Source organism: Hakea prostrata, chromosome 10 (genome assembly GCF_041222555.1).
Source record: "Hakea prostrata isolate BN-2017 chromosome 10, UWA_Hpros_2, whole genome shotgun sequence".
Lineage (NCBI taxonomy): Eukaryota > Viridiplantae > Streptophyta > Magnoliopsida > Proteales > Proteaceae > Hakea > Hakea prostrata.
Window position 1 is genome coordinate 42,121,163 of NC_142609.1, and position 15,824 is coordinate 42,136,986.

Below are 15,824 nucleotides of genomic sequence, written 5' to 3' on the forward strand. Positions count from 1 at the left end.
CTACGGCACTGTCCATGACATTTTGTAGAATCTCTTTATTTTGTTAGGTTTAGCTATATTAGCAGGTCTCTTAATGCCCAAGCAAATTTTCTTGCTAGGGGCTTTAGAGTCTTTAAGTTACGTAGGTCTTGGTCGATGTTCCCACCAGCATGCATTGTAACTCTTCTTTGTTAGCCATAGTCCTCAACTTGAGAGTCTAATATAATTCATAATTGTATCTTTATTATAAAAAAAAAAAAAGAAAGAAAGAAAAGAAGAAAAAGAAGATATCCTGAATTCTCTTCACCTAATTTTGAAACTTAATATAGAATAGATTTTAATAAAAATCTAATAATATTCATGCCTTGGGACGGCAATTTTTTCCATTAGGTATTAAAATATGCTAGAATAAACCGGATTATATTGTAGCGACCACCATCGAACTTGGATCTATAGATTTAGAATATCAAGTTTCTTTTCGGTAAATTTGAACAATGTATTCCTGTTTACATTCCTAAGAGTTCCAATATGGTAGCGGACCTCTTAGCGAGGAAGGCCCTTTTGGTTTTGAGCCCGAAAGAATGACCGATTTTCAGTCAGGGGTTGATGGAATTATGTTCATCTTCCATTCTTGCCCGCGACGAATAGAAGACCTAATTACCCAAAAACAAAAGGAGTAAACCGGATTACAAGGGAGGACACAAATTATAAGGCCTACAACTGATTGTAATTTTTTTTTTCTCTATTTAAATTTAATACAAGTTACCTTCCGCGTGAAGAAAAGAATAGTAATAAGAGAAATACATTAAGATTCACCCAAAAAACAGGAAAGAGAAAACACACTAAGAGATAATTAGAGACAAAAAAGGAATAGAACAACAGAGCATCTTCTCTGGCCAAGCCTAAAGCTTCAATCTCCATAGACAATGAGTAAGCTTGGACCAACCATGAATTTTAGTATATATAGGGGAAGAAGGTAAACTTCATATTACCGACATCACAATGGAATCCATTTCCAACACCACAAGCAAAATGGTGATGCTTCTTTTTCTGAATCAAAAACTTTAAGCCCTCCCCATCTCCGGCCGTCACGTTTCCAACCATGGTTGCTCCGGTCAGGTTGCATGTCTGATAACTACCCCAATCTTTCAGCAGGAAGACATTATGCATTCTGGTGCCGTTTGGTAGATCATATTTGAACACTGTATAAAATTAAACAATAATCAAAGATGATTCTTAAAGCAATTATCATGAACAAAACCCAATTAATATTTGAGTTAAAACACAAACCAAGAGTGTCATTTAGGAAGAAGGGATCATTTTGACGTGCCCAGTCACTATAGTTGAACCCAAAATGCCAGCCTTGGGAACCTCCTACGACAATTGTTTTTGGAGTATGACTGCTCACCACCATCATGGAGGCAACAACCACCAGCATAAAGACGATGTAACCAGGCCTGCTTCTGATCGAATCCATCTTCTTCTCAATTCAAACTCTAAAGACAAGTTTAGGGAGTCTTTCTGGTATCCAGTGTGAGATATTAGATGGGTTTTCATTATCTTATATAAAATACAAAACAACAAGACTAAAAAGGTTAAGAGTGTTAGACATTGAAATTGTCTAACAATGACATTTGTATCACTATGGTCAATCTCATACCATCCATGAGATGTAAACAGAGAGAAACCATATTCAGCTAATGCTTTAACCCATTAACCTGAAACTATATTCAGGCATTCAGCTAATGTTTTAATCCATTAACCTGACTTCCTCTTGTAGATTGGATGGACTCGAGTATTTCACGTAAAACAAAGCTAACACATCTTACAACTAATTAATTTGATACAACTCTTTCAATACAACTTTTATTTTATTTTCTTATCTTTATTAACCCATGCCATTTAGAGCATTTGGAAGGGAGAAATAAAAAAAATCAGCCAAGAAGTCAGCAAAATTACCAAAATTATTTTCCACATCACCCTTCGAGATGATGGTTTGTTTTGAAAGCTTTAATTGGTATAGCATTTTGAAAGTAGCAAAAAGAATTTAAGGATTGAACATAGCATATAGATGGACTCATGATTTCCCATGTCTCCCTACAAAATTTTTGCAAAATTCTTTACTAACAAGTTAAAACCTTTGCTCAAATCAATCATCAAGGAGACTCAAAGTGTTTTTGTCCTTGGGAGATCTATTTCGGACAATATACCTAGCCCCCTAATGCCTATACTTCATGAAACAATCCAATTTGAATGTTGTAGGGCAATAAAACTTGACTTGTGCAAAGCATATGATAAAATGGAATGGTGCTTCATTCGAGATACTTTGGGTATGCTGGAATTCGACAGAAAATGGGTCCCATGGATATTGTAATGCCTCTCTATAGTCGAATATCACATTAAGATCAACATGCAGCTAACATGCAAGATGAAACCTTTTAGAGGGCTAAGGCAAGGGTGCCTGTTGATCCCTTATATCTCCATTCTTTGTCACAAAGTCCTCTTGGAGATTGTCTTCAGCCGTTGGGATACCTCAGCTTTCTAGCATCAAAGTAGGTGATCATCCCTAGAGATCAACATCATTTCTTTGCGGATCAATCATCTCTAAATTCTCCATCACGTTTAGTAAGAAAGTCCCAAACCAGATCAGGAGACAAATTTCTCAAACCCTTAAAATAAATTAAAGAAGTGTCATCACATGGGATCTATCTTGGTTTGCCATCAAGTATTGGAAAATCAAATAGTCAAGTGTCCTCGTACGTGTACGACAGACTTCAATCAAAACTTGAGGGTTGGAAAGAAAAATTACTTTCTTAAGTAGGGAAATAAATTCTTATAAAGGCAGTTGCATCTACTCTACCCACATACACAATGTCTAATTTTCTCCTTCCAAAAGAAATGAGCAACAAGTTAACTAGATTGATTAGGAGGTTCAGTGGAAAAACAATGGGAATGGAATAAATTGGATAAAGTGGGATAAATTATATTGCTCAAAGAAGCAAGGGGTATCGAATTCAGGGAAAGTTGCTAATCCAACCAAAAACACTTTGGGCTAAAAGCCTAAAACCCTAAATTGGAAATGCTTTAAAGATACCCATTTCTTAGATGCCTAGGTTCCAAAGAGGGCGTTGTGGGGTTGGAAGAGCATTCTTGCCGAGAGAGATGTCTTTTGTAATGGGATTTTAAAGGGTATAGGTAGTGGCCTTACAACTAGAATTTATGGGGACCCTTGAATACCACCTCCTTTGTCTCCATATCCTTTAAAACCTCCTATTGCTATGGGGCCACTTCTTGTAGGTGATCTAATTGACTGGAGATGCAAATGTTGGAAATCGTATTTGTTAGATTCCTTATTCACCCCTGATGAGAAAACAACCATTCTTTTAATCTCGATAACAAATTTGGAGTTTGAGGATTTATGGGTTTGGAAGGAATCAACTACTGGTTAATTTCAATTTAAATCTGCAAATTATTTAGCAAAAAAATTTCCTTAATTGGTAATCAAATATCCCCTGTTTAGCTCAAACATCAATTGGGGTAGGCTGTGGAACATTAATACATTATCCAAGATCAAATATTTCCTATGGAGAGCTACTTATGAGGGAATTTGCAACCCAGAAAGCATTGTTTGAAAGAGATAGTAGTCAATCCCCTTTGTGTTTTCTATGCCTATCGCATGGTATATCTGGGAACTCCCTGCACAATTGGTTGGATTTTTTGGAATCCAAATTCTTTTCATTGAATTAGAGGGATTTTGTGAACACGTTGTGCAGTATTTTAGTTGAGTTATTTGGCTTAATCGTAAAAATATTATGTTCAATGGTAAAATGTTTTTTTATTTGACTCCTTGAAATTTTGTGATAGGTTACTTTGCGATGTTTCTTGGCCCAAGAAGGATCTGATGCGTAAGCTTCTTTAGACCATTTTAGTGCTCTCAAGAGGAATAACTGCCCAATCACATCAGTTTTAGGGCCTATTTAGTTACATGAATCCAGAGATTTCAAAGAAATCTCTGGATTCATGAATGCGAGATTTATACCCGTTTGGTTGTTAAAATATCCAGATTCATGAAATCTAGAGATTTATCTTTTTACACTAAAAACGTGAATCTATAGATTTATGGGTATGTGGTGAAATACAAAGATTTCATCCCTATTATAAAAATGCTAAACATTTGTACATTAACAAAAATCATTGATGAATCCACTGATTTCATTCTACATATTTAGTTAACTCAAACAGTTAATTTTATAAATTATGACTCCATTCTTATTTCTCTCTCTCTCTCTTTTATTTATTTTTCCTTTTATTTATTTTATTTTCTTCCACTCTTTATCTGATATTAAATCAAATTCAAAATTTTAAATACAATCCCAACGAAATAAGAATTTTATCCTAGAATTCAAAATACAATAGAATATGAGAATTTGTATTATAAAATTGTTAAAATTAAAAACAAAGATATAATTAAAATTATATAAAGTTGATTGAATTTATGAGTGAAAACAAAGATGTAATTGAAATCATAAAGTAAGGTTGACTAAATCTATAAATTTATAATTAAAAATCAAATGATAAGATAATATTTGTATCTCTTTCTAATATAATTACTATTTATAAAAAAGAAGAAGCTTAGACCGAAATTCTTGCAAATATCACTGAAATTAATTGAAAATAAACATGTAATTAAAATAATGTAAGATTGTTATATCTGGAAACAAAGGTTGATTGAAATTATAATGGGAAACAAAAGTGTGATTGAAATTATAAAGTAACGTCGACTAAATCTATAAAATTATAATTAAAAATCAAATCATAAGGTAATATTTGAATTCCTTCCAATATAATAATTATTTATTAAAAAAAAAAATTTGACAGAAACCTGCAAATGTTGTTGAAAATTTCAGGTTTAAGTGGTGTTGATAGTCACCAACACCCCTTGTGTTAGAGGCATTTCATACCTTGACATCCCAATGTTGAATCCTGGGTCTGCCCTTGCAAATGAATAGTTATGTTGTAAAGTCAAACAATTGTGGGATTGTATGCAAAATTTAAATTATCATTATCAAATATTATATCCATTAAAAGATTTTAAGAGAAGTATTGTCACATAGCAAAACTCCATACATTAATGTAGCACGAACACCAAGAAGTAACAAATTCAAAGGAAACAAAACGAAAAGAAGACAGAGATTTAAGGTGGCACACTAATGCGGTATGTTACGTGCACAGGTGAAAAAAAATCACTTTTCATAGAATAAGAAAAGAATGGAGACTTGTCAACCAATGTTATAAGAACTCTCATCCAAAACCCTAAGGTGGAAAAAAAAATCTCAAATTTCTCTATGACCTCATAAGCAAATATAGGGTACACACTTATAGAGTTTAATTGGGTAAACAGGTCATATTGTAAGCAGGGTTACGCCTGCCCCCACCCCAAAATCGGGCTTATATCCAAGACCTCTGCTTCCATTACAGATGCCCAAAATCGGATTATTTAGGTTGTCTACCAAAATATGTCATGCGGATTCATCTTTAAAGTCGGGTATATAAATTTAAATCACAACCTAACAATTAAATGTATAAGAGTTGCAGGTAGAAAGAGACAGTAATGAAGAATGAATATCTCTGCTGTATACATACAAGGACGCCAAAGGTGAAGACTTGGATCCCAGAGTTGCCAAGGGAGGGAGCAGCGAGCTTGAGATTACCGAGGTGGCCAGAGATCATCTGGGTGGACGTAGACATGAAATACCTGATCAAGGAAACAACCACGACACTCGCAGGGCAGCGATGTAGAAGAGCAGCTTCAGCTCTACCAAAGAGGCTTACCTGAAACGATTGAAACGAGATAACTGAGCATCTGAGAGTACACTTTCAAGCTGATTGGTTTTTACTTCTTGGGTTATCTATTGCTTCTTCTTTGACAATCTCCATGTTTTGTACTACTAGCTTTTGTTGCCGGTATTGTAAAAGCACTGAGAAGAAAGAAAGGTATTTGTAAGGGTTTCAGGATACAAAACTAGAGCATCTGTGCCAACAAAATAAACACCTGGAGCTAAGTACAAGAATCACGTAATGAAGAATCACCTCACACTCATTTCTGATTGCAATTTGACAAAGAACTCAAAATACCTAACTCCATCAATGGTTACACCTCTTCATATACATTTATATTGACCAAAAACATTCATTGGAAAATTTGACTGAGTTGCCTTAGGGCCTGTTTGGTTACGTGAATCCAGAGATTTCAAATCTCTGGATTCACAAATGGGAGATTTTTACCCGTTGGTTGTGTGAATCCCCAATTCATGAAATCAGAGATCACATTTTACACAAAACGGAACGAGATTTATGGGTATGAGGTGAAATCCAGAGATTTCAGCACTACTATAAAAGCGTTAAACATTTGAATCATAACTCAATAAATGTTTTTTTAGGATAAATTTATCAATTTCATTCCAAAGATTCAGGTTAACCAAACAATTAATTTTATGAACCATGACTCCAAAGATTTGAAGTCTATAGATTTAAAATCTCTAGATTTTTGAAATCTACCGACTCAAGTAACCAAACAGGCCCTTAGAAATTGTGTTAATGAAATTATCAAATAGAAATCAAGTTTGGGGAGGCTGGTGAGATGACAAGGAGTAGTTACAAGAATGCTTTCACTGATGAAGCTTCAATAAGAATTATAGTTACCTTATCAAACCCATCATATCCAACGCAATAGCAAGAGCATCAGCAGCACTTTTGGTTAAGCACATGATTAATATCAATAACAAAAGGGCTATATGTTTGATTGAGTAGGAAAGGTGATGGAATCTACTAAACAGAGGCTCTAGCTTCAGCAAAAGACAGCCATCACCAATCATTTATGGAGAAAGGAGGGAAAAAAGTAACTCTACACATATTCCCACTAAAGATAGCATGCACAATTGACCCCCACTAAATCTAAAGTACTCAATTTTTGGTAAGGTACAGTTCTGGAAGAAGTCTCCAACCACATCTTATCTTAATCTCCAACAACCATATTAGAGGAATTTATAAGATCAACAACTCTTCAAGCATAACTTCAAGAGAAATCCCTCTCCTGATGTTGGTTCAAGGGACCAAGCAGCTGTCATAAATCCCCCATTCTGAAGCCCTTTTTTCTTTTTTGGGTTTTTTTATTTTCTTGGGGGGGGGGCAATATCCCAGATATAAAGTCACTCTAAGGGAATAGGAAAAAGATGAAAATGAAGATCAAGATCATCTTTCATGAACCCTAAAGAAAAAGAACTAGCCAAAAACCAACCTAGTGATGCTCAAACAGGAATGAGTTCACCCTGTTCAACCAAGATAATAAGATTTCAATCCATACTGTCACCAAGATATACAGTCTCACAAGTACTACAATCTACAACAAATGACTAAGATTTTCACATGCAAATCACAATTGTATCGAGCCAACAAGGGATAATACATGCAGAAGAAAATCTTACTTGAGTTCAGGGACATGAAGAATCAGCTGAAAGAATAGCAGGATGGAAAGAATATTAAATGGAAAGAATCACCTCATATTGCACAAAAGCCAATAAGATCACATCAACTAAGCAACCCATCTGTCTTGTTGTTCAGTGTCAATTTCACTCACTCGATCATTTTCTATGTTCTGATCTTGCCTAAGAATATACAAATCAATGCTGCTTTAAAATCAGGACTTGATCTGATACATGCAAGAGGTAAAGAAATCCTAATGCAATATGAATGGAAGAAATGACTAATGAGATTCCTTTAACTTTTGGATTTCCACTCCCTAGGCAAGCACCATGAGGAACTTCTTTCACTAGCAGCTATAGAAACACCAAGTGAATCCAGAAGTGATGCAGCCACTGGAGTCAACTAAAGTAAAAGTCAAAATTGCATTAAATCCACCTGCTCCAGGAAATCCAGCCAACAGAACCCCTTCCATATTCATGGTGGTATCCAGAAGCAGATTTTGTTAAGTTGGCTCTATCAGTAGAGTGGGCTGAACATAAGAAATTAATAACAACGTAGAAAGTCATCCAAACACAAAAATAACAACATAAACCACTGGATGTGCATATACAATTTCATATTCAAACAAACTGTAACTCTTTAATGTGGGACAAAGAGAAATTTCCATCTCATAACTGAATATCCCAATTTGGAAACCGTCTTTATCAGGCTAAAAACGACCCAGCCAAACAATGATCCAACACTACAACAGGTTTATCTTTCTAGATGGTTGACCATTTTTTCAAATCACATGGATGAAGCATAAGGGGGGGGGGGATGTCTTCCAAGGACCCACATCCATATCCCAAGCATTTTACAGGTTAACACAATTTGCTGCACCATCTGCATGGAAATGTTGAGTCTTTCCTGAACCAACCATCACTTGAAACCAATTCAAAGTATTCATGCCTGAATTTACAGGCTTCACTCTGGAAATAACTTAGTTTGATGCATTAGATTGCATTCATGCTCTAGACAGAGTTTCTTTCTAATTTCAAGGATTTCAGCTGGATTTTATGAACTTATATTTCTTGACATTTAAAATTCATTTACTTATTTTGGTAACAAAAGAAACACCTATCCACTGGACATCCAAGAATTTTGTATTAGAACAACACACTTCACAGACTAATGGCAGAAAATAATCAAGAAATACTACAGGAAAAATTTTTTTTGGGGGGGGGGGGGGGAGTAGCAATTTATCCTGCCTGCTATTCAAATAAAGTACTTGGAAAGGATTGGATCCATATGATGACATCTCAACAAGATGTAATGATAAGACCAATTGGTTTGGTAGTTTCTTATATAGATAATCTACTGGTTCAACCTTAAACATTTTTATCAAATCAACCCTAACAGATATAACACATGCATAGCAGATGCATGGAAGAATCTGTTTGTTTAGTTGTATTCCCAACCTTTCAATCTGGAAAACGGTCATCCTTTCAAAGAGGACACCTACTGGAATATCTGCGGCCTTGCCTGCTAGATGCATATGTAATCTGATATCAAGAATAGCATCTTGTGCTCCTATCGAAGTGTAAACAATTGCTTGTCCATTGATCATGGTTTGCTCCATCCACTGCACAAAGATCAAGTTTGTCAGCCAAGAAAAAGCATGAAACTGAGAGAGAGAACGTTGAAGTCTAATTATGGGAGAAGACAAACTTAAAACCACCAAATAAATAAGCAAGATATGATCCTAACTAATGAGTTGAGAGCTCACATTTGACAAGCCAGACGTAGGAACTAACCCAAGCTTAGAAGCATGGCGTAGACATTGAGTTTTGTGCCTTTCCCGACAATGATGACAATGGAACACAAGGGCAGTTAGAATACGTCGTCCAACCCACAACCCCCCCCCCTTCCTTTTTCCACCGGTTTGAGCCCATAACCCCAATTTTCTGAAGGCTAGTGGGGATGGCTTTTTGGGGCACAAGAGAACTTCCGCCACTCAGCAGAAGCTTCATCCTCGATGACTTTGTGAGCGGTCAAAACAGCAAGAAAAACATAAAAAAGATTCCGCTTCTCATCATTGTCTTTGTCATGAACTCCACCTTGTTCAAGCTCCAGCAGTAAATAAACCACCCCAATGCCAAGGTGCTCTTCTTGACCATTAGCTATTAAAAAATAAAAAAAAAAAAAAGGGCTTATCAACATAAGATACCAATTGGCTGGGACCCTAAAATGTCAGCATCTTTTTTTTTTTTGGGTAAGAAAATGTCAGTGTCTTTTGCATGTGAAACACCGATAAGCAAACTTTGCATCACATGAGATCTACCGGAACTCAGAATCACAGCAAATGGAGAAAAATATGCTCCAATAGGGCATGATGAACCATTTTAAAATCACAGTGAGGTGGAGAATATGAACATTTAGGCCACAATGATGCCATTGATGACCCAATAGCCTGTGGCTTATCGAATAACTTTTCTTGGGGGGAAGACTGTTGATGACTGTAATTGTTACTCTTAGAAAAAGTGTTAGGAAAATTTCCGTGTATAAAAGATATTTCAGATTTTTTCTTTGGGGGTTAAGTGTGGCACTAATCTTAGGAAACAAACCATTGCAGACCTGTTCCATCAGCACTTCTTAGCCCCACTGGAAATTACACCGAGATGTACAGTAATAGAATCTGGCAACAAACTCCTCACCGGTTAGGATTTTCTATTTCAACTGTGCAAAGCTGAGAAGCATGGACTACTTGTAATCAAAGGCATTAGTCTACAGTTCATGGTTTGACTTATCTCAGCCCAAGTAGTGATCCGATGCCTCAGGTTGATTCTGTTGTTGTTGTTAGATTCACTAGACTTGAGATGTGCCTTTCAACTTAGCCTTATGCAAATAAGACTTTCACAGCCTTGATCAAACCATACCATCTGGTAAAGGTTACCAAACTATAAATCCAAGGAAAGTATTACTTTGGGTTATGACACCCATAAGAATCAGGGACATCTAGTTTAGCTTTTCTTTCAGCTCCATGATAATTATATAATCTGACTCCATAAGCAGGCGGTGGCGTATCATCAGACAAGCCTTGTAGGACAGAATTGCAAGGTGCACTAATGTATCTATTTATTTCCAAGAAAATCAGTAGCCAGGAAACTGCCTTGAGCATCTCCTTTTTGTGTTGAGCATTAGATTAGTGAATGAGCTGCTAAAGAAGGATGGTTTTGCACTAAAATTGCATCATTGCCCTCAAGTTGGCTATTAAAGACAGGTGCTAATTAAATGTCTACTGCATGAACAAAAATAAGTTGCCCCCCAATATTTATGAATTCCAGTTTATTTGGAATTACAATAGATAGGAACAGGAATCATGAATCATACCAAACAGCTATTAATTATGCATTCGATAAATAGAAATAAACTATACCAAAGAGAGCACAAAATACTGAGTACTAGATGTTAAAGAGAAAAAGAGGAAAGCATTTATTGAGAATTGATATTGCTGGCCTTGGGAGGTTTAACAGAAATAGGACTCTTATGTCCTATGAAGTTTGAATAGAACTAGGAGGTTCTAATTCTACCTTCTTCTCTGTTTTTTTTTTTTTTATTTACAATAGAGAAAGTCAACGCCATCAGATTTGAACATTAAAAAATGAAGCTAAACCAAGGTTCAGTGACATTAGATATGGAGAGCCAAAAATACAGATATCTTTGTTAGCATCGGTTTCATAAGGGATTTATGCCAACAAAGCCATACCGGCAAATAATATCATCCTCAAATTCCTAACATAGCTCCAGCACACTGAAGGAAAATCATGGCATCCAGGTCTCTAGCAAATCAGGGCATGCTGGGATGGTTAGCTTCTCCGCATGTAAAGAAGATAATATCAGATACATTAAGAATGAAATTGTTAGGTATACATTGCATTAAAAGAAGGTAAAATAATACAACAACTGAATTATGATACTGTCCAAAAGCCTCTCTTGTTTTTGGAGTCTGTTTTCACTGATTTCAGGCTCTATACTTACTAAAACATCTTAAGATGCTCTCTAGTGTATCTTAGGCTGGGTATCATGATATGATCCAAAAGGTTTGTCAATGTCATGTTGGATCCTAAAAGAAAAGAAATGCCAGTTACTAGCTTACCACTTACCTTGAATTATAAGAGACTGCTTAATGTAGATACCGAATTTGAATGATCAAAACAGTAGCCAAATAGGACCTTTTACAGGGAATCAAGTTTAAATTTGATAGACTTAAGATAAATTAAATTCAGATATAATGGAAGGCTGAAAACCGAAGTGGTAGAACAAGGATATTGGTTTAAGAACAAGGACTAACTAGGTCTTTAAAACAGCAGTATGCTATAAAGAAGAATGGATGGAATAATATAAGAGAATTAAGAGAACAATAAGGACAACAAAGTAACATGTAAAACCCGGGCTTCTCACCGCAAGGTGGATCGATTGGATCAAACACCAACCTTCCTTGATCAAACACAAGGAGTCTTAACACCTAGGCTTCTCACCGCAAGGTGGATCGATTGGATCGAACACCAATCTACCTTGATCAAACACAAGGGTTCTCCAAGAAAAGGAATGCTAGCAAGCAATTTGATTTCAATTCATAAGTTGTTTTTTCACCTCTTACATAAGTCTCTTTATATAGCATTCTAAAGAGACATAAACACTAATAGTAACATCCAACCACTAGCTAACACCACCTACCTATTAATAACTCAACTACACAACACCACTAGTCAAAACAATAATGGAAACATCCACCTACTACACCCCACTACTAGCTCCTTTTATTGACTTTTCAAAGCTAAACTTGGGCTTAGTTCAAAATATGTGGGCTGGTCTTCTCCCACTAAAGTAATCCAAGCCCATGAAACCATGGGCTCATTTTAACCCACTACAATAGTCATAGCCCATGCAAGCCATGGGCTGTTTTGGATCATATCATTAGGCTTTGATGGGCTTGACCATTGGGCTTTTCTCTTCCTTGTATATGCTGCCAATTCTGCATCACTGCTACCATTAAGTAATAACAAACGTAGGAAGCGTATTACCACCTCACCAGAACAGCCTAACTGATTCAAAAGGGTTCTGATATTTAGAGGGGAAAACAAACTGCCCCAAAAGGAGTTGTTTTACCATTTTAAGGGTCCATGTTGTTTATTTCTGACATATAGGTAGTCCATAATACTTGCTTACCAGCTGAAACAGAAGGTGATAAGTGTAGTCCATAATTTTGTGCTCAACTGGGAGCACTCCTTGAACTCATTTACCAAATCAAACGTGTGTTCCCATTAAAAGTACTGTGGATGAGATCATGAGATTCTAGGCCAGTACTCCAATGCCATATGAGGCCTAATGATTGGGGTATACATATTTCAGAGCATTGATGCTGAAATTCATATTTTCTTAGGTGCATAAAACTACAAACATGAAAAATGAGGAATGAATTGTTTATTCAAAAAAGCAAAGAAATTTTACCATGTTTTTCCACATGCAGAACAAAAAGGTGTCGCAAATTGATCTTGTTGAACAAACTGAAGGTATAAAAGTCAATCTACCCATCAAGAAGCCAGCCAATGAATAAATCCTGTGCACCATGTTACCGAGCTAAGCTGATGAATGGGCTTTAAAAATACTGCCCCGCCTATGAACATGTTCAGTTACATTTAGAACTTATGCATAAAATCTCTTCAGGCTCAATGACTATAAATAAGCAGACAAATTAGAGGGGGGGGGGCTTTCACACATTTTCCTTAGCAGCTTCACCTGTAAACTTTTCTGGGTCTCCTGGTCCTACTATTTAATATACGGCCAAAGGTGGCTAGGCCATCATCAAATTTTCGGATCTTAAGGAAACCTATTATCATGGAAACTTCATTTTCTGAGAAGTTTGCTTTCATCATGACCAAATCAACAAGCCTAATTAGTTTGTCCTCCATGCCTAAAGCACAAAGACCTTCAGCAAGCATGGAGAATGCAGAGGACTCAGGCAAAAACCCCTTATCTGTCATCTCAACCAGAAAATCAACAGCTTCTCCAATAGGTCCACCTCCAGAACAGAGACCACGGAAAACAATCTTGTAAGTAACAGCATCTGGACGTTCACCCTTCTCAACCATTTCTCTATAAAGTCTCATGGCTTCTTTTGCCCTCTGCCGTTTAAATAGTGCTTGAATTACAGGGTTATAAGCTTGAGGAGCAGGAACCATTCCTTTCATTTGTAAAGACCTGAGAAGCTTACTGGCTACCTCAACTCTACCTGCCTTGCACAGCCCACCAATGAGGGTTCCATAGGTAACTGCATCTGGCTCACACCCATTTGAAGTCATGATCTGGACGATCTCTGCTGCCTTTTTTATATCTCCTCTCTTGCAAAAGTTTGAAAGCAAGGAATTATAGGAGAATTTGTCTGGTTTCAATCCTTCCATCAGCATCTGGTCCATAAGTTGTGAAGCTTCATCCACCTTGTGGTTTTTACAAAGACCATCAATAAGGGTGTTATAAGTTACCAGGTTCCTTGAAACTCCTTGCAGTTCCATCTCATCAAAGATTTCCTCTGCCTCTTCAATTCTCTGATTCTTGCAGAAGCCATCTATCAGAGTATTGTATGTTACCACATTTCGTGCACAGCCCCTTGTCTCCATTTCTTTCAACAGTCCCAATGCTTCCTCCAGTCTCCCTTTAGAACAAAGATTATCAATCAAAGTATTGTACGTAAACTCATCTGGTGGGCAACCCTTACTCTTCATCTCTTGGAATAGTTCCACCGCGATCCTGTGGTCACCAGACATGCAGAGACCATGTATCAAAGAGTTAAATGTACAAACATCAGGTAACAGCCCCTTCATTGAAAGGTCACGAGCAAGTTCAGTAGCTTCTCCCACACGGTTTTCCTTACACATGGTGCTGATTAGAGTGTTGTAGGTAACCGTGTTTGGAAAACAACCCCTAGATACCATTTGATTGAGAACCTCCATGGCTTCCTCGAGCTCACCAGATTTACAAAGTCCAGATATTAATGTGTTGTAAGTGAAGATATCAGGATCAAACCCTTCCTGAAGCATCACATCCAAGATCTCTAAAGCCTGCTCAACATGTCCAGTTCTGCACAGACCATTTACCAAAGCGTTAAAGGTGAATTTATCAGGATGGAATCCCTCAAGGGCCATTTCTTGTAAGAGGGTGAGAGCCTCTTCTACTCTTCCCTCTTTGCAGAACCCATTAATCAAAACATTAACAGAAACATTGGTTAACATGCACCCCGCTTCCCCCATTCGTTCCTTAATTTTCAAGGCTCCTTCCACATTCCCTTCTTCGATATATCCTTGCATAAGAGTAGTGTAGGTCATCTCGTCTGGAACCAAACCATAGCTGGACATATCCTCCATCATAGAAATGGCAGGTCTAATTTGATGGGCTCTGCACAAAGCCTTGATCAAGATATTGAAGGTTGAAACATCTGGACTAATTCCCCTGCTGTTCATATTCGAATGGACATTCTCTACCAATTTTAATTTGTTTCCGTCAACGAGAACATTCAATAAGAAATTATAAACGAACAAATCCGGTTCCAATCCGAATTCTTCTTCCATCACTGTAAGCACACCCACAGCTTCATCAAATAAACCGAATCTGGCATAACTTTCAATAAAGATCTCAAACGTACCTCGGTTAATCTCACAGCCAGAAAGCTTCATTTCCAGAAGAAGCTGCTCCATCAATTCAAAAGAACCGAATTTTCCGAGCAGCCGAAGCATCTCCTCGTAGACTGATGAACTGGGTACGAAATTTGGCTGCTGTGCCGCCCACTCAAACACTTCAAATGCTGAACCCGCATCTTTCTGGCGGCGGAGAATACCAAGGAGGTCTTTCGGAGTGAAATTTGGAGGAAGCTGATGCGTCGCAGAAGAAGACAAGGTAGAGAGTGAATTAGACTTAGACGATGGAGGAGTAGTAAGCCCTTCATGATGTTGGAGGGAAGCAAATGGGATGAAATTGGTGGAGTTGTGCAAACCAGTAGGGATAAGTGGGTATTGTGGCTTTTGCGGAAGAACCCATGATTTTAGAGACGAGGAGAACATCAATGTCATTGGAAATAGAAAATTTTTCCTCAACGAACATGTAGGTGTTCGACGAAAAGCTTCAGCAACGTGAACTGCTGATGGAAACGGAGATTCTTCAGAGACGGTGGGAGGAAGACGAGAACCTAAGGCCCAGAGCGTAGAGAATTTCTAGTCCTTCTACGTTAGGATATCCACTACACGTGGGGCCCACATAATAGATTCCATCTGTAGGGCTAGGAGTTGTTCTTGGAACGTGATCTTTATTTCCAGAGCTATTAGATTAGATCT

General features: G+C 37.2%; 2 protein-coding genes across 3 annotated transcripts; both read right to left on the minus strand.

Moving 5' to 3' along the window:
* Positions 1-4,972: 4,972 nt before the first annotated feature.
* LOC149003110 (uncharacterized) lies at positions 4,973-13,171 on the minus strand. Of its 2 annotated transcripts, XM_089136787.1 has the most exons (4): positions 12,952-13,171; positions 8,919-9,082; positions 7,536-7,643; positions 4,973-5,957 (listed from the first exon to the last, which is right to left on the minus strand). In XM_089136787.1, exons 1-3 carry the CDS (start codon positions 13,069-13,071, stop codon positions 7,571-7,573), a joined length of 357 nt encoding a protein of 118 aa, XP_088992913.1. In that variant the 5' UTR covers positions 13,072-13,171; the 3' UTR covers positions 4,973-5,957; positions 7,536-7,570. The 2 variants fall into 2 exon arrangements, with proteins under 2 accessions (XP_088992913.1, XP_088992912.1); XM_089136786.1 differs by lacking the exon at positions 4,973-5,957 and having other exon boundaries at positions 7,153-7,643.
* Positions 13,172-13,199: 28 nt separating this feature from the next.
* On the minus strand, positions 13,200-15,685 carry MEE40 (Pentatricopeptide repeat (PPR) superfamily protein). Its single transcript, XM_089136785.1, has one exon. It carries the CDS (start codon positions 15,561-15,563, stop codon positions 13,236-13,238), a length of 2,328 nt encoding a protein of 775 aa, XP_088992911.1. The 5' UTR covers positions 15,564-15,685; the 3' UTR covers positions 13,200-13,235.
* Between the last annotated feature and the right edge of the window lie 139 nt (positions 15,686-15,824).